Source organism: Denticeps clupeoides, chromosome 5, assembly GCF_900700375.1.
Source record: "Denticeps clupeoides chromosome 5, fDenClu1.1, whole genome shotgun sequence".
Classification (NCBI taxonomy): domain Eukaryota; kingdom Metazoa; phylum Chordata; class Actinopteri; order Clupeiformes; family Denticipitidae; genus Denticeps; species Denticeps clupeoides.
In genome coordinates, this window is record NC_041711.1 from 28,034,392 (window position 1) to 28,052,708 (window position 18,317).

At 44.8% G+C, this 18,317-nt stretch overlaps 1 protein-coding gene across 8 annotated transcripts in view; it reads right to left on the reverse strand.

Annotated features, from left to right (window-relative positions):
- The window catches only part of satb1b (SATB homeobox 1b), a 39,299-nt gene that overhangs the window by 12,450 nt on the left and 8,532 nt on the right, over positions 1–18,317 (reverse strand). For 6 of the 8 annotated variants that reach the window (XM_028980724.1, XM_028980726.1, XM_028980729.1 and 3 more), the window contains 10 exons: positions 17,818–18,056; positions 16,119–16,295; positions 15,395–15,521; positions 13,916–14,039; positions 9,123–9,234; positions 8,463–8,540; positions 5,938–6,389; positions 3,901–4,113; positions 1,331–1,402; positions 343–498 (listed from right to left, as the gene is read on the reverse strand). In XM_028980724.1, coding sequence (XP_028836557.1) covers positions 343–498; positions 1,331–1,402; positions 3,901–4,113; positions 5,938–6,389; positions 8,463–8,540; positions 9,123–9,234; positions 13,916–14,039; positions 15,395–15,521; positions 16,119–16,295; positions 17,818–18,031 — 1,725 coding nt within the window. In that variant the 5' untranslated portion in view covers positions 18,032–18,056. The remainder of the gene's footprint in view (positions 1–342; positions 499–1,330; positions 1,403–3,900; positions 4,114–5,937; positions 6,390–8,462; positions 8,541–9,122; positions 9,235–13,915; positions 14,040–15,394; positions 15,522–16,118; positions 16,296–17,817; positions 18,057–18,317) is intronic. The other 2 variants (XM_028980732.1, XM_028980731.1) reach the window with 2 other exon arrangements.

Sequence of the window (18,317 nt, forward strand, 5' to 3'; positions counted from 1 at the left end):
ACTAATATAAACAAGCTTGTTTTATGTTGAAACACTGTCTGGTGTTCACAAACCCACAATAAAGGAGACAATTATTATAGCAGAAGATTACCTCACACTGAGGTTTTACCCATATGCCTGAGAAATGACTAAAGACTCAAAGCTTGGGCAGAAATATAAAAGGACATGCAGTTCAAGAGTTATGTTGTAAAAATGCTGATCAAATTAAATTGAAATGTTTGAATTTGTTTATATTGGAATATATATATACACACACACACACACACACACCACAAATATATATAAATCAATAGTGACTGTGTGCATGTGTGCATGTGTCACTGTGAGCTATAAAGTGATTACCTGGCTTTTGGAAGCAGCCACCTTAGCAAACATGGCTTGGGACACCTTTGCCCTTTTCATCTCCTGCTGAATCTCCTCGTAGATGGAGGAGTTGATGTTTAGCACACAGCTCTCAGACTTGCCATTCCATTCAGTGGGCAGAGGGGAGGGCTTCACCTGATAAGTAACAGATCGATTTGATCACTACACCACTTAAAATGTAAAAAAGTAAATAACTACCAGTGAAAGTAATAACTACCTGTTCATATAATTATTGTTACTATAGCATATGTAAACAATAATAGGGCAGAATATAGCAGAGGAACACTGAAACATTCTACATACACTATTTTTCAAATATTAAACCAAAAAAATATTAGACCAAAAAAAACAAAAAAAAAAAAAACACTGAAAATACTTCATAACGAATAAGAAATAATGTTGTAGAACCCAGATTTGCTGATGCACTGTCTGAAGGGAAGTTTTATTGCTTCTTTACTCAGGACAACAGTTTCCAGCTTTACTAAGATAATTGAAAAGGGTTTTTTAATAATCAATGAAGCTTTTAAAGTGACAGACTTGCATTAGTGAACACAGCATTCCATTGGAACTCAAGACTAATTGTTGCTGTTAATGGGTCTCTACATTTATGCAGATATCCCATTCATTAACAGACAATTCCAGCTATCACAGTCATTTACAACATTAATAATGCCTGGACAGAATTTCTGATCCATTTTAAATGGACAAAAATACAGTTTCCCACAATTTGGTATTGTGTATGCATTACTTTATTTTATACTATATATAAATACACACACACACACACACACACACACACACACACACACACACACACACACACACACACACACGTTGAAGGCAGTTCAACACATTAAAACATCCTGGGCTACAGCAACAGGCCAGGGTCAGATCTATATGTCATTATGTGCCTACAACTAAGTGACGACGGTGTGGGTTGGATGACGCTGCAGTAAGCCGGACTCACAGGGGAGATTCCAACAGGAATCCTGGGGTTCCAATCTTCAGGTCTCACGTTGTTGCACTCCTCTCTTCTGGGCTATAGCAGAAACACACACACACTTACTCTATTACTCTATTGCAAAAATCTCTGAGGAACATTCAGCCTAAATCCTCCCCAACATTTTATTGCTACCTTGGTGCTAAAGTCATTCAAAAGCAAATAAACTGCAGCTTTTGTCTCGACATGTAAAAAGAATACTGTGAAAAGTTGTTGTCTGGAACAGTCATTTTTGTCGCTTTACCTAATTGTTTAGTGCAGAACATGTACAAACGTGCACAAGGCATCTGACTATCCATTTACATATGTGGGAAACGTACCTCCACATCTGGTTTTATGAGAGTCATAAAACCCTCCCAGTCCTCTCACACCCGCCAGCCGTGTGATTTATGGAACCAGAGCCACAAATCATCTCATCTCAGGGGTGTCAGAGCTAAGCTGGCAAACATCAAACCTCATGTCTCCCCTGGAGACTCAGTCTCTCTCTGATCTGTTCCTTCCACCCCTTTATTGGCTTTTTACTAAAAAGCAGAGCCATATAAAGATGTACAGTGAGCGTACCTCAGGTGCAGGGCTTTAGAGGAATCTGGTCTCCGGGGAGCACTGGGGAAACTTAGGAGTAATAACTACAAAGTGCGCCACACAGGAACAGGACTGAATGCCAAGTTCCACCCAACTACTCCACCTTTCTCCATTCTGCACACACACACTACCTAAGAGCGACGAATCACGTAGACACTCATCAGGTATACCACATTTACAGAAATTTTAATGGGGTACAGGAGTCAATTTGACTTCATGTTCATGGTGACAATCACCCAAGCCCACCCTGAGTGTACCAGAGACTAACACCATGCGTGTTAGTAGGACCAGATCAGCATAGTACCATTTTCAGACACACAAGTGTCACCAATGGATAAAGCATGGTTCGCTAAAAAAAAAAAAAAAAAAAGTTATGAATCAGCTATCAGCTAAAAAACGTGATAGTTTGTCATTGTAATACAAGGAAATGTGTCCTCTGCATTCAAGCAGTGTCTGGTGATGGTACCTTGCTCAAGGGGACCTCAGTGGCACCTTGGTGGTTCAGGATTTGAACCCACAACCCTTCGGGTACGAGTCCATGTCCTTACCAGATAGGCCATCCCTGAAATAAAGGGCTGTACTGTACTAAAAGAACTAAACTAACTATTAACCCTACACAAGTGTATCTATGTGAAAACATCATCATAGACATGCCTCTGCATAAAAAAAAAAAAAAAGTGTAATTTATGGAACAGTTGTTCCTTGATATTCCTGTCTGAGTGGCAAAAGGTTAAATCCACCACAGGCTGTGACTGACTGCAAGATCAAGCCGAAAGAAAAAGCTTTTGCTTCTCTCTGACAGCTCTGCACATTCCAAGAGACAGACAGAGAATGAGTGAGGAGAGAGAGAGAGAGAGAGAGAGAGGGGAGGTTTCCGCCCGCTTGCATTTTCTCTCTCTCGCTCCTTGACGGGGCCCTGTCTGTCCGACTCGCAGTGGCACCGGGAGACTCTTTATCCCCAATAAAAGGCCTTCTTCAGCAGAGCAAACACAGAGCCGCTTTGTCTGTGCCGCACCAAGACACACTCAACTGCACTTTAAGTGGGCTTCAGCAGAGATGTTGCCACATCCAGCGCCTCTGAAAGACAGGGGACTTGTGATTTGTGTGATGAGGAGCATTTAAGTGGCCCTGGTGTGACTGAGGGACTAAATGAGTTTTGCATTACACCGGCGTTTTTGTCGCAAAGCTGTTCCTCGCTGGAAACCGGAGAGGCCTTGTTAACCCTCACCCAGGCATCTCTCGCTTTACGTATTAGGTAGCCTATAAAACTAAGGAGGCTGGTTTGGAGTTTTGTTAATTTCCTGAAATCATGAACATTTATACAATGTGTAATAATTTACTACTTTTGGTGATATATCATGAATACACTGGCATCCAGTATTGATGCATCAGACCTTATTCTGAACAGCTGAATATGATTTGAACACAAATTTTAAATCCACATCCGGACTTTAACATCATACTGTTTAAAAAAATTATGTGTTTTTAATAGAACCTCAAAGAATTGACAGTACTATGATATAATCATCATCATAGGCATGCTATCAATATTTTATTGATCATATTCCCTGTGACTCAAACCACAGGTTTTGATTATTATTATTATTACAAAGACCAAAGCTTTATAAAAGCCACAAGCTTTTTGTATTTTGTGTACAGACAAGTCTTTCTGGTCTCCCTACAAGATGAATAACATTGTCTGAACGTATCAGTGAGCTTCGGAATTTGTACTAATTGCCACAAAAGGAACACATCTTGAACATTTTACACTACAAGAGGAAAAACTCTTATGGTCCAGTATGGTCAAGGTCATGTTTAGGCTGGGTTAATAATGTAACAGAAATATATGTAAATGAACAACATAACAAAAAAGCCATTTGTATGCATACAATGCACTCATGTCAAATCCCCTCAAGGCAAACACATGTGTGTCTGTGTGTGGATATAAGTGCTACCTGCACAGGCCTGGAGGGTGGGTTGCTAATGAGGGGGGCGGGGCCCATGGCAGAGGCAGCAGTCAGGCTCCTCTCCCGCTCATCCTGGTAGATGCGGTCACGCTCGGCCTCCGGCAGCTGCAGGAAGTTCTGCATGGCCCGCAGGTTGACCAGCAGTGACTGAGACGCAGTCTTGGGGTCTTCCTCCTTACGCAGGATCTCGGAGAGAAGACCCTGAGGGTGGAGCACCAGCCACAGCAGGAGAGAGAGTTAGAAGTCAGGAAGGAGTGCAAGGGGTGGAGGTTCACGGTTAACCAGCTATGGGGTCACACCACGGAGGGGCTTTAGATACGACTGACTATGGCTTTGTAGAAAACAACAAAGTAAAAGCAAACCATGGAGAGGAACCCACAAACCACCATAATGCAGCTACCTGCATAAACACTGGCAGGACAAAATATGCAAACAGCGCAGGGAGAAAGGGCATTTAAAACCGCATATATGACAGATATTGCAATAACACTTTCAAATGAACAGCATATACACATGTTAATTATATAAAACTTACATTTCTATATGATAAGGTGACAGGCCCTTTAGATTAAAACTCAAACACTTTTCTCCACTCTGTCCTTTAGTAATATCACTGACTTGTGGTATTCATGCAGGTTGTTAGGAGGGGGGGGGAAATGTGTTTTTTTGAACTTTTCAAACCAATTAGTGCAATGAAAAAACCCACATACACTCCAGTAATTGCAACCCTCTGCAATTAACACATTGCTAGTGTCAAGATTGTGATTTCGATTAATATGCGATTAATTGCACAGCCCTATTCAAAAGCATTTTTACACTGGGCTTTGGTTTGGGTGACAAAACAGCTCCGACTCATCAGGGTTTGGCCTGAACTGACCTGTTTTTGGTGCGAGCTTGCATTAATTGATAAAGAACACGTTACACTTGAGTTGTAAGTCATAGGTCCCGCATTTGCTATAAAATTCTCTGAGTGAATCAGAATTTTAAAAAGTGCTCATTCTGAAGGCCACCAAGGCTACAACTGTTGACACTGCAGTGTTTTGTCACAAGCAACCTTCATTGTACAATAGATATTACAAGAGCATCACAAAATTCGTTACTGTGCAAATAAATGAAAAAGGATGCCAACTTGCCCCCAAACCGCACTGTTAAAAAAATACAAATAAAAAATGCTCTTCATTCTTGCCTTTTTACACACTCAACAGACACGTGCGCATATATTCACACAGATTCCAATAGATTTTTTATCAGTTTCAGACAAACTTCAAAGCTGCGGAGGGAGTAATGAGGTTTGCAGCGAACCCTCTCTCACACACAACCTCGGCCTCCGCCCAACCAAAAGTATGCAGCGCATCTTAAGGCCTTATCTCTGCCTCGGTCTCCCAAACTCAAATCACATGTTTTGGTAGTGGCTGGCGGCCGGGCCCGACCCCCTCCGCTGTGGCTCCCTGCCAGGCGCTGCTCCCTTTGTCTCACCTGATGACGGTAAACAGTTGTCATGGCGCTCCTGTCGCTGCAGGAAACCCGAGCTGCGGTCATTTCTAATAATTGGTCTCGAGTGTTAATATGAGCCTCTGTAGACAGCGGGCGCACAATACCGGCGGAAGAAGAGCGCGTGAGGTGTGATCTGCTAGTGTGTTCCATATGAACTAGGTCAGCTGCTTCTGATCTCAGGTCAGTGGTAACATGATGAGCCACTCGCACCCCCCTACCCCAGTGCGCACTCGCTCTGGCCTTCACCATGACAACGGTCTGCCCCTCTCCAGGTCTACTTCCAAAACAAAAACATCAATAATCCACCCCAAAGAGCCCCTTCTTGTTGCTAGAGCACAAAAAGCAGGGTAATGATCTTGATATTCTGCACATGCACGGACATGAACAACATAAACAAATCTTGAAGGAATGCTGCCTGATTTCAACAAGATACGTTGTTCTTCTGGTGTCTGATCTCAAGATTTCGGAATATTTGTAATCATAATAATAATAAAAAAAATAAACTGAGGTAAATGTTGGTGGCGCTTGTACCTGGGTCCTGTTGAAGGCAACTCGTGCGAACACAGCCTGGGATATGCCAGCCCTCTTCAGCTCGTCGCGGACCCACTGGTAGATCTCCGACGAAACTTCGGTGTTGGAGGTGACCTGGTTGTCCAGGGGTTTGTTGAGGGCACGGTTGACGGGTGGGTGGTTCAGGTACTGCTGGCTGAGGGACTGCTGCGCCAGGAGCCGGTTGACTGCGTACTGCTGGTTGAGGATTTGCGCCATGACCAGCTGCTGGTTGACCAGCTGAGGGCTGATGGGGGTGGAGACCAGGCCAGGATGCAGGCTGGGCAGCTGGGCACGCCCCGGCGCTTGTCCACTGTGGGACAGTGGCACTGGGGAGGGAGGCTGTTCGGCAGTGCTGCCTGGGATGGGCTGCTGGCTGAAGCTCATGTGATTGGTCCCGGGAGGAGAGAGGTCAGACAGGCCGTCCATCTCTGCTAAACAATAAGAATAAGACAGGAAGGGACCAGTCAGCATTTAGTCTCCTACAGAATAACAGTCCAAACATTACACATGCAGTATACTGCTAGTTTAAGTTAAGTTTATTCATAAAAAAACAAACCTATAGCTTCAGACATAATCATAGCCTGGCCTACTCAGTTACCAGAGAGTTTAGTGACCACTCATTTATTTAAATGCAATTCTGCAGACAAAGACCGCCTAAAAATGTTCCAATCACGGCAACGGTGACTGGAGAAAAGAGCTCCAACTCCGGCATTTAGCTCATATAAAAGAGCTTAGTGTGAGACTGACGTGAATCTCCTGAACTCGGCAGCTTGAGAAATTAGTTTATAATGTCCATGGCTGAATCATGTGAGCAATAAAAAAAAAAAAAAAAAAGCAGCCTGAGCAGACACTATCCTATAGAGACTGACTGGGATGCTTTGCATGTACACACAGCGGGCAGACTGATCAGCGTGAATTAGCCTTTATGCCTTTAATTCCAAAACAAGGTACACAAGCTGGCCAATATGAAATTTTGGGAAAGTCTAAATATAACTTGGGCAAAGAGTCTGAGAGGCTGTAATCTCAAAATGTGGCCTGTTCTATGGGCCAGCCTGGACAGGCCAGCCCAGCATAAAGAGGTTTTTTGATGCTGTTGACAGTATTTACAGGTGTGATCTGCCAGCCTGGTTAAGTGATACTGTGGGCCTGCGAGTGGAAATAGTTTAGAAAATCCACAAATTAAAAGGTGCATACTTCATCTGACAATTCGCACATTAGAGTAACTATCAATTTCTCTGGATTAAATTTGAACTTTTTAAAATGAGAAATAAAAAAAAAAAAAAAAAAACACAGACACCTACAAGGTGTTGACGGGAAAAATTCCAACTCCAGGAAGAGACAAAGTAGCTCACAGATTGTAAAGAGCACAAATAGGCCTCATGGAAAAATATCAAAATGTGACGGAAAAAAAAAAACATTCAGAGATAGATAAAGACCAGATTAAGTGGATGGAACCTCTCCAACAAAATATGTACAATAATCACAAGTACACAATCATGTGTCTTAACTGTCGGAAAAAACACAAAAACACCCGCCAAAGCTGTTCCTTTCAATATTGGTTGAAACAAAAAAACTTGGTCATAATCAAAGCTCCCTCGTAATCCGCCTCATTCCCCAGCTCTGATGCTACCGTGAGCCTTTTTCTTGCTTGTCTTTCTCCCGCTCTCATTTCTTTTTCGCATGCAAACTGCTGGGGGGCATGTACACCATTTCCATACAAATTGAAAAGGGCTGGAGGACAGCGAGAGAGAGAGAGAGAGAGAGAGAGAGAGACAGAGGCCCCGGAGAAGCGGTGGTGGTGGTGGCGGCGGCTGCTGCTGTGGTACAGAGAGGAACGGGGAGCCCTTCTGTAGAATCTGGCACAAAGAGGCCAAGATTAGCGGCACAATGGGAGCGGGGATGTGGGCTGAGTGCGGGAGAGGCTGGAGAACAGAGAGAGAGGGAGAGAGGGTGGATCCGTACCCATGTCCCTTCTCTCGTTCGTTCGTTCTCTCCCGGCCCGCGAGGGGGGCCCTCAGTTGCTCGGTGCTCCTTAGCTCCAGCAGCAGGGCGCCGGCCCACTCCTGCGCAGCCCAGCCGGGGAGCACTTTCACTGGGCCGACACACTTCACAGCTGCCTTTGACTGGCCACTTACTAAACGCTTTATACAAGTGTTTTTATGTAACAAGAAGAGGAGAAGGAAAAAAAATAATTATCAGGAATCAGCGGGAGTCTGATGCCGTCGGACACACGCAGTGAACATGGCTGGGGAAGGGATTGTGTGCTTTGCATGTGTATTGTTCTGGTTTATGGTTTAAGGTGCAGAAAAAACATCCCGCATCTTCGCCCATAGTGCAAAAATCCTTCCATATGGGCTGCCGTTTGAAGGCGAGCACGACAAAAATGAAAAAACATCAAAGTTCATGAATATTAAGGTGGAGAACGTCGCCGTGGGCAACAGGCACCTGAGGGTGCCAGCTTGTGGGGGCATGTAGTTGCCCGTGGTGTGACACGTGACACGTACCTACTGCTGTGGCACGTGGGCTGTCGTGGAGGACACACGTCCCCAGGTACCCCTCCAGCTGGGAGGGCTGGCGCATGACTGCACGGGCACACGGACACACACACACACACACACACACACACAAAACACACACGCAATCAGTACACAGGTGCGAAAAGAGAAAGTGTTAGTGGTTGTGCACACAGCACACGTGTGTACAGTGGTACCGCTAGACTGGCGGCGCACATGAAGTAGGGCAAAGACGTTATCACTCAGCTGCCACTTCCTGAGCAACGCCTTCCAAACCGGGCAATTTTTCAAAGTGGAGTCTACTTCAGCACCTATATAACCATTTGATTTTATTGTCAGTCAAGAAATATGGTGTAGCTTTTGTGTTTTACCAACCAATTTAATATTATATTAATAATGAACATTATTTATGAGGTAAAGACAGTTTTGTTTCCAGCTACTGCACAAGAGATAAACATGTTCTAGTTTTTTTTTTTTTTCTAAACATCCATTTATTCTGAACAGACAAAAAATAAACTCACCAATGTATTATTAAAGAGGAATAAAAAAAACTAAATAAACAAATAAACTAAATCCACCCAGTTCACTTCCACTGCTGATTGGAGGTGTGATAGTTTTGGTGTAACATTTGATCAGCTTTCTTTTACTTACCCATCATATCTTTTGTCTTCTTGAAATGTTTATACCAGCGTCCAAATTCCTGACACTTTGCCGCAGACACATTTGCATAGTAAGTGCTGTTCACAATGGAGGAAATCATACTCTGAAAGAAGAGGAGGAAAATATTCACAGTCCACAACAGAACAAGCGGGGACTTACTGTATCCCAAAAATCTCTGGAGCATGCATCATGAGGTATGGTCAGAGTGTGCGCACGCAAGTGTGTGAAACAGTGGCGTAAAACAGCTGTCAACACCATAAACCATTCATGCACACATGTCTGATGTCTTCTGACTAAAATACTAAAACAAAAAAAAATTATATATATATATAAAATAAAAAAAAAAGTGAAAGAGAGACATAAATCACACGTCCCTTCATACCAAATGCCACAGAGTATGAGAGGAAAAAGCAAGGTGAGCCGCGCAGAATAGGATGCCAAGTCTACCACAGGACTGCTGTGCACAACACAATTATCACCTGAACTATGAAGGCTTCTCATGTATTAAAATTCAGTGACTAAATAAAAAAAAAAAAAAGTCTGGGGTTTGATCAGTCAGTGGTTTGAGGATTTATATATATACACTATACAAAAAAAAAAAAAAAACACAACACAGAGCAAAACTTCTACCCCCATATTTTAAGTACAATACCCCTCCCATAATTATTTAAATCCATTCCTCACAAACAAGGCAAGATTACTTTTCATTAAACTGAAGACTTAACACCTTACCGGCCTCGGGGTGAATAGCAAGGAAATTGTTTTGATTGTTTATAAATATTCAAAGGATGAAACCATCTGTTTTCAAATTACAGGTACGCCGGCTTTATCAGTTCTGTATTATGAGCACTTGGGGACACGGCAGACCTTCTGGCTGATCATCCCCTTGCCGATGAAACCCACGACGGCAGCAGTGGTGATGACAGAAAAATGAACAGTCCTATACTGACAACGAAACTGCGGAGGCTGTGCGGCTTCGCCCTTCCATCCAAACTAGCCACAGTGTTAACTGGCCTACAAAGCAACCCCCACTGAAGTCCACAGCTCACACTGGCCAAAAGGGAACAGTCCGTTCCTGTTTGCTGCGTTCACCTAGGTACCATTCTTTTAGCCTGATTGGCGAGAACTTCAAGGACGACTGTGTCTCTAACACTGGTCCCCGGCATGACTACAACGGGCCAGAAAACTTCCTGGAGGGGAAAAATGCCTGGAACAGTAGAAAGCTGGGGGACTTGCCCCACTATCTTGTAATTAGTTTACAGTAGAGTCCGCACTGTCACAAGACAGTGGGTGGGTCCTCTAGGTTAGCTCTCGCTGGGAATGTGTGACTGCATGCACACTTGCAGAAATATGACTGAGTTTGTTACTTATGTGGTACGATTTTATTGTAGTTATTTTGAGGGGACAGCAAATTTACATTTACATTTACATTTACGGCATTTATCAGACACCCTTATCCAGAGCGACTTACAATCAGTAGTTACAGGGACAGTCTCCCTGGAGCAATTTAGGGTTAAGTGTCTTGCTCAGGGACACAATGGTAGTAAGCGGGATTCGAACCCGGGTCTTCTGGTTCATAGGCGAGTGTGTTACCCACTAGGCTACTACCACCTTATTGTGTGTATGTGTATAAAATCAAGCAGCTTTGGTTTGCCTGAAATTCAGTAAAAGTCAAGACTCCATTTACTAGCATGTTTCAAAGGTCCCCTAATCATGAAAATTTCACTTTGTGAGATTATTTAACATTAATACAAGTGCCTCTAGTGGTCCTGCAGTGGCTAGAAATGATTGTAGGTATAAAGAGTGCTTTGGCCATTCTGCTTCGCTGTTCAGAGAGCGGCAGCTCAGACGGTCCGATCTGGAATGTCTCCCCTTATGTAGTCATAAGGGGAAAGGTTTTGTTCACCCAGAAAATTTCCCCACCACGCCACACCAAAACATGATCTCCGCTGACCGTCATGGCTTCCAAACGTGTGAAGCATTGTAGTGGCCTGGTGATTGAAATTAAAAATGCAAAAAAATGCTCGCTCACTTCTACAGGCTGCTCTCCTCCTCGTCCGGCCTCTCTTGTGCTCATTAGCATTTGTAGCGACGCCCACTGACATGGTGCGTCCTGGGGAAATCTGGCTAAAAGTGGCTGTATTTCTGCACCACTGCTGAATTTTAGAAAGAGACTTTAGATATAGTATTAGATAGAGCAAAAATAAAAGGTCCCCTGACTAATTTTTTAATACTGTTAACGGCTATAAAGCTGCATTCAGTACTAAAAGAAAAAGGGAGAAAAAAGGGGCGTATAAGATGCAATCTCTGCGTTTCTGGTTTGCTACGTGGATTCCAGACTGTCTCAAAAGATCATCATGGCATGAGCATCAACCTCAAAATCACATCATCCTGAAACATACGTCAACCCTCAGATTGATAAGTGTTTCATGAGGACGACATACAGATAAGGCAGTCAAACAGAGCTGCTCAGTCATATTTCACGTAATTTGATGGAACAATTTCGAATTGAAAGTGCATCAGCGCTCAGCTCAAGTGTTCAGACGTGCATCTGTCATTATGGCTGCCACTGCAGATTGCAGATCTTGGCCGCTTATGATTCTGCTGGGCCCACCAAAGATGCACTACCTCTCCTCCACTGGCTTGACGCAGATGTTGTGATAAATGCTCTCCATTAATCACCCATCTCTCCCCATACATCACACCAATCTCCCGGGGTTCGGTACCACAGTGACACCCACCAAACCAAGCAGATAAACAGCACCAAAAGCCTGCTGCCAGCCAGCCATCAACAGGTAATGGGATGAGTCAAGGCCCCTTTAAATGATAACCATCTAGCTGTCTTATCACTGTGCCCAGGAAGTCTCGCAAGGCACTATCGACCAAAACAATCTACTCTACTTTCCGTCATGGGAGAGTCGCATGAAAATGCACTGATCCAAGCTGGCGTCGCCTGTAAGCTCCCCTCAAACGCACAGACGCACACCTCACAAAGAAAAAAAAAAAAACCACCATACTTTGTGTCTAACTCGCACAAAATATTTTGTTCCCATTATGTGTGAGAAACGGCTTACTTCCCTCGCCTCCCCCCTTTCACACGTCTTAATTACAGCCCATTTCAACAGCAAGAGGGGCCAGTGTGCGCAAAATACAGGAGCGGGAAAAAAAAAAAAAAAAAACGTGGTACTTTGGCTCCCGAGCTCTTCCCACAAAGATGGCATTTGCTGCTACGCAACTAAACAGCTGCTCTTTCAGGGCCACCGGGAGGGTGTGGACCTCCTTTGTTGCCGGGGCTCCGAGGCAGGCAGGGGTTAAAGGCAGGATGGCGGAGAACATGCATGTGCTAAAAGGCTGCTGACTAGCAGGAGGGCCCGATGTTACCCTGCCAGTCCAACCTGGTCACGCAATTTACCTTTGGTCATATGATAAAACCTCCTGCAGCAGACAGCTAAGTGATATTCCAATGGGGACAATGGGCGAGCTGAAAGCATTTTCTTTCCCTTTCTCTCACAGACTCTTTGGGCCATTGGCAGGGCAAAAAGCACAATGGTTGACTTCAACAGCGAGAGAATAAAACCCAAAAAATGTTAAACAAGACGGGGGACAAAGGCGCTACATTCTAGATCTCATACTCCACCCCACCCCACCTCCTCAAATCCCTGTACCAAAGTGGTGTAATTCTCTCCCTGATTCTCCATTTGTTAACCTTTCGTCTCTTTTAAATAAAAAAAAAAAAAAAAAACGGATTAGAGATCTGAATATCAAGGGGACACTAATCCTATAAAAGATGCCAATCATCCCTGCCTCCTTACACCAGGCTTTGTTGTTGCCTCCCTCTCCGTTTTTCAGCACCAGCGGGAAGACAGCAGGGGCGACCTCACCTGCCAGCCAGAGTGGCTGATTCACTATTTCAATATTTCAAACAAATATCACGGACTCAATGAAAATATCCAAATCGCTGAACAGGTACCCTACACAGGTGCTAATACTCCAGTCTGACTTCAAACAACATCTAAAACAATATTAAATCCCATGAGCTAAAAGCAGGCTGTTCAGATGTGAGAGCTACGCCCTGCGCCATGCATGTTTCTTCCGCCTGCATGAGATTCCTATGGGCTGCGGGGGCCGACAGGCCTCCTGGTTGGATCGCAGTGGGAATTACTTCACATATGGACTGTAAACAGAGTGATTAGAACGACGCAGGGAGGCCCAGCCTCTGCACCGGCTTAACACCGCCCTGGGACTCCGGGCATCATCGCCGTTCTCTCAGCGCTTTAACGCATACCGGCCTCCAGGTAGGAGACATGGCTGCTCTGGCGTGCTCAGCCTACCAGTTATCGCCAGTATCCGCGTGTACGGAGATGTGTGGAGATACGGTACGCAGAGGCATTTGCTGCCTCGTTTCACAAGGGTTAGGTGTTCAGAGAATATGTCTATGAGATGACAGGATCGAGGGGGGTAAGACATCTGGTGACACAAATATGTATTCTGAGCTGGGGGGGATCAAGATTACTCCAGTTAGTCCATTGTTTCCCCCCAACAATAACGTACATTCATCAACACCAGCGCTGTGGAAAAAAAGGAAAAGAAAAGAAGGGAAAAAACTTGTTCATCTATACCAGTGACAATAGGCATTGATTTGTATTTCTATGGCAATTCTCCCCATTTCCACTCTATCACACTCTGGGCATTTGTTAAGGGACGCTGCAGTGTTGGTGACTGTACTGGGAGAGGTGGAGGTCAGGGTTGGGTTGGGGTTGGGGGTTTGTGTGAGGCTCCAGCACCTGTGATAAGGGACATTCTTTAGCCAGAGAGCTCTGGTTCATGTCTTTGAGTAACTCCTTGAGGGCATTTCTTACTGTAGAGTGGGTCCACTGCTCTGGTGGTAGGTCTTCAAGTTTAGGACAACTGCAGTAGAGAGAAAGGAGAGAGACAGGGGGGAGCAGAAGGGAGGGAAATAAAAGGAGGGAGAGAGAGAGAACAAGAGAGAGGTAGAGTGAGCACAAGGCCTCGCTTTCCTGCTGCAAGCGCCCCTCCAAGACAGACAGATTTCATTTGGCGCATCAAGCAGATGCATCTGGAGACTGTGCTCTCTCCCTCTCTCTCTCCCTCGCTCTCTCTCTCCTGATTGTTCTGATTAGTTAATTACTTTATACAACACATCTGCTGTATTGATGCATGAATTATACATCAGCTGCATGTGGCGACTATTATTTCATGTTACTTCTACCTTCCTGGCTTGATGTGCTTGGTGAAACAATTTAAGGTGTTACTGACTAGATTTTGCTGCACACTGGAAAAAATAATCAAATGAAACATTATAAATGTAAGGCTTTACTGTAAGAAGCATAAAAATGAAGCTGGTCCCTGCTGTAGGGGAACAACGGCAAACACCCATCTCTGTATCTTTACGGCATAAAAACCTCTCAGCAAAAGAGGAAAAAGAAAAACACAAGAAGAATCTGTTTCGTTAACACGTCCGTATCCAAAAAATGTCTCTTATGAAAAATTGCTAAGCCCTATACACATTACATAATGTACACACTTGTATTATTGAACAGGAGCCGTGAAGAGCTTCTCATATTAGAGTAAAGTAGCCAAATAAATAAAAATATCAGAATAAACAGATGCAAGCAAAGAGCGGAAATAGAACTGAGCACTAAACAGCCTTTTAAATACATTCCTGTATGTAGAATCCAGGAGCACATCATACTCAGCATATAGGAAATGCATAACTAAATAGTGATGCTCCTCATTTCAGAACAGATGAACACATACACACATATTAACCAATATGGCACAGGCACACACACAAATTCAGAGCTAGCACAAGGCTATTCAGGAACACCTTAAACTACAGCCGTAAAGCCTCTGGGGAGGAGAGGCGGGGGAGAGGGGGAAGAGAATGTGAGCAGAGGAGAGGAGAGGGGGGACAGACATCTATCCATGCAGGCTGAGGACCAGCATGCTGGAAACAAACAACCTTGTCCGCCCTGACTGGAAGGGAATGGGATAAAAAGAGGAACGTACGTGAAAAATACGAAAACGGGGGTTGATCGGAACCGTCAGAGACCGGGTGATAGAGCGAGAGGAAGAGGCGAAAGTGGCGAGCAGGGGGTGACGGGAGGAGGTGGAGAGTGCCGCAGCAGCGGGCAGCTGGAGAAGAGTGTGCAGCAGTGTGTGTAGTGTGCAGCTGGCACAGGTCTCCCTGCTGCAGCTCCACCGTGGGCCCAATCAGCCCTGGAGAGCGGCGCCACACTGACCTGTGCAGCTGGATTTTCAGCGTCACCACATGGTACACGTCCTGCAACATGTCCGCCACCGTGGCGTCCGGGGCGTCGGTCACATAGGAAAGGGGAACAGGGTTCCACTTGCCCACTTGGATCAAGCCTATGGAAGACACATCATATTTTAGTTTCATAAGAAATCCATATAAGATGCACAAAAACTGCACAACGCATGATTTTCTTCTCATGCCTGGTTTAAACGATCTTGTATATTGTGGGAACAAAGAACTTCAGTGCGCTAGTTAGATTAAAAAATGCGTGGAAAGCCATAAACTTGAGAGAATATTAATAAAAGGGAAACATTGCTGCGGATGATGGACAGCCTCCAATAAATTATAGGCTGAGGGCCTCTTAAAATAGCTCAAGTCCCCATAAAGAGAGCAATTAGTAACACAAGGCCCACCTCCACACTCTCTCCCAATGAGAGGAGTGTGATTATAGAGTGTAGCAGAGGGAGACCTGCGGTCAGGGGAGGCCACCAGGCCAGAAATGACATCGCCCCCCCCCCCCCAAGCCGCTAACTGGCTCCCAAGACCATTGGAGAAGCGGAATTTTAATGCTCGATTCTTTGTACAAACAGGTAATAAATGAGCGGAAGCACTTGAGTGTGGTTGGGTCTGGAGGAGAAATATTTCGTGGCTGTAAGCGTGTGTGATACGGCAGCGTTCTGAGGCGAGGCGCTGCCGGCGGTTCGCCGTACCTTTTGCCTGAGCGGCCGAGCTGTGGGAGTAGCCGAGGGACAGCAGGGCCATCTCAATCAGCTGGTTGAAGAGCATGTCCTTCCTGACCAGCACAAACTCGGCGTGCTCCTCCTTGCTGTCAAACTCGATGGGGCTCTCGTAATGCTCCACCACACAGAATACCGGCAGCATGTTACCTAGAGCAGACATCAGCGCATTAATCTCGTGCACGCTCTCACACACACTGGCCTTTCATAAAAAAAAAAAAAAAACAATACGCAACGTAATAAATACTGCAAAAGTTAATATTAAAAATTTATTTTATTTTTATTACCGTGACCGACAATATTTCAACGGCATCATGCATACCAAGGTGAGGCATCTGAGCACACCAGCCTTAGAGCGCTCTTCTGGGCTTTATTTATTGTCAAGGTGCACAGATCACATTAGAGCACTTCTCCTGGCAGCTCCCAATAACCTTCCCATGATGCTCTGCAGCAACTCCCTGCACACCGTACAGCCCTAAGGTTTACAAGGCTGTGTAAACAGTGCGATGCTATTAGGAAAAATGAAGAATCCTTGTCCAAAGCTGTCATGTGTTCGGGTTTACTGTGCAAATATCACATAATACCAGACAGCTGAAACACTCTATTACTGAAATTTGTGGAATTTATAAGTTCTGTGATATCTGAAACTTTATTTTAGAACAGGTTCTGGTGTGTGTGTGTCTGTGTGTGTGTGTGTGTATGCATGGTATAAGTAAAAGAGACAGAGAGCGCGAGTGTGGCACAATATTAATGTGCTCTATTTGAGGAGGTGCAATAAATCATATCACCAACGCTTATAGCCCCCAGTCTCCTGAAGATGCAAACATTTCTGGCAAACAATCAATAAATAGGGTAATCACAAGCAGATGCCAAAGAATGTGCTGAAGTGGAGCTTTTCCATTTTTAATAGATAAAGATCTAACAATAAAGACTGCTGTGTAGGTTCATTTCGGGATCAATACGTGCTTTGTTTTCGGGCGACTGAGAAAAGCCCATGGTAAATATTATTCAGCTCACACAATGCATACTGCGGACTGAAAAGTTCAGCAGGCACTCGTCAAAGTTCACGATTTCCCATAAAGAATAATAGAGGGTGTCCAGAGAGCAGCAGAATGGGGTAGAGGACAATGATTCAACGTAGTTACAACGTAACAACCGCAGCTGGTGCTAGACGAATTAAAGACGCAAATCACAAACAACCCAGGGGAAGCCCCTTTAGCTGCGCACAGCTCCTCGCTTCACGGCCAATGAAACAGAAAAGCACTGATTTTTTTCCCCTGGTTTTGGCCCAGCTATAGTAAAAAAAAAAAAAAATCGGGGCTTTTTTTTTTTTTAAACGATGCTGTGCACTGCAGAGAAGCAATAAAACAAGAGAGTTTCAGTTTGCGCTTCGGCAAAGGGGAAGCGGTGTCACAGACCCCCCCCCGAAAAAAGTTCTGCCACTGTAAATGGCAGGTTCATTTTGCAACACACACAAGTGCAGACACACGGTAAAAAAAAAAAAAAAAAAAAGCCTTCTGTGACCATATCTGTCACTCACAGAAACCGGCTTATAAATAAAAAAAGGCGCATATTAGCGTAATCACATTACCCTCACAAACCAATAAATATACCACGCACGGTCACCGCCCACACGCCTCCTTTTCCTGTCCTGCTCTTGACTCTCACTCACCCCTCTTGTGGCAGGTCTTGATCAGGTGACTGGAGGGTTTGAACGGGACCCCAGTCAGCTTGGCCCCGGTGCTGCCCAGGCGGGAGCGGCCCAGCGGGCTGCCATTCTGCTCCAGCCGCGCCAGCTTCGCCGGAGGGCCCTTGGCCTCGTTCATGCCGGCGACCAGCTCACAGTTCTCCTTTCCCATGCACGCGTCGCTGAGATGCTCCATCATTCTCAGCACCACTGCTCACCGTCACCTGCACAGAGACGGCATGTCAGCGAGGAGCGATAAACACTGAAACTGCTGAACATTTATCAATAATAATCATAAAAAAAAAAAAACATTACACAGATCTCGAAACACTTCAGACAATCAGGTTCCTTTTTTTCTTTTAAATATAAATACACACAGAATGCATTATGCATGCCTGTCCCGCTGCAGATTCCCAAGCGGTGAGCCAACAAGACAGCAAATGCATTTAATTCTCGCAACTTCCACTCCAGCGGTGCCTGCAACC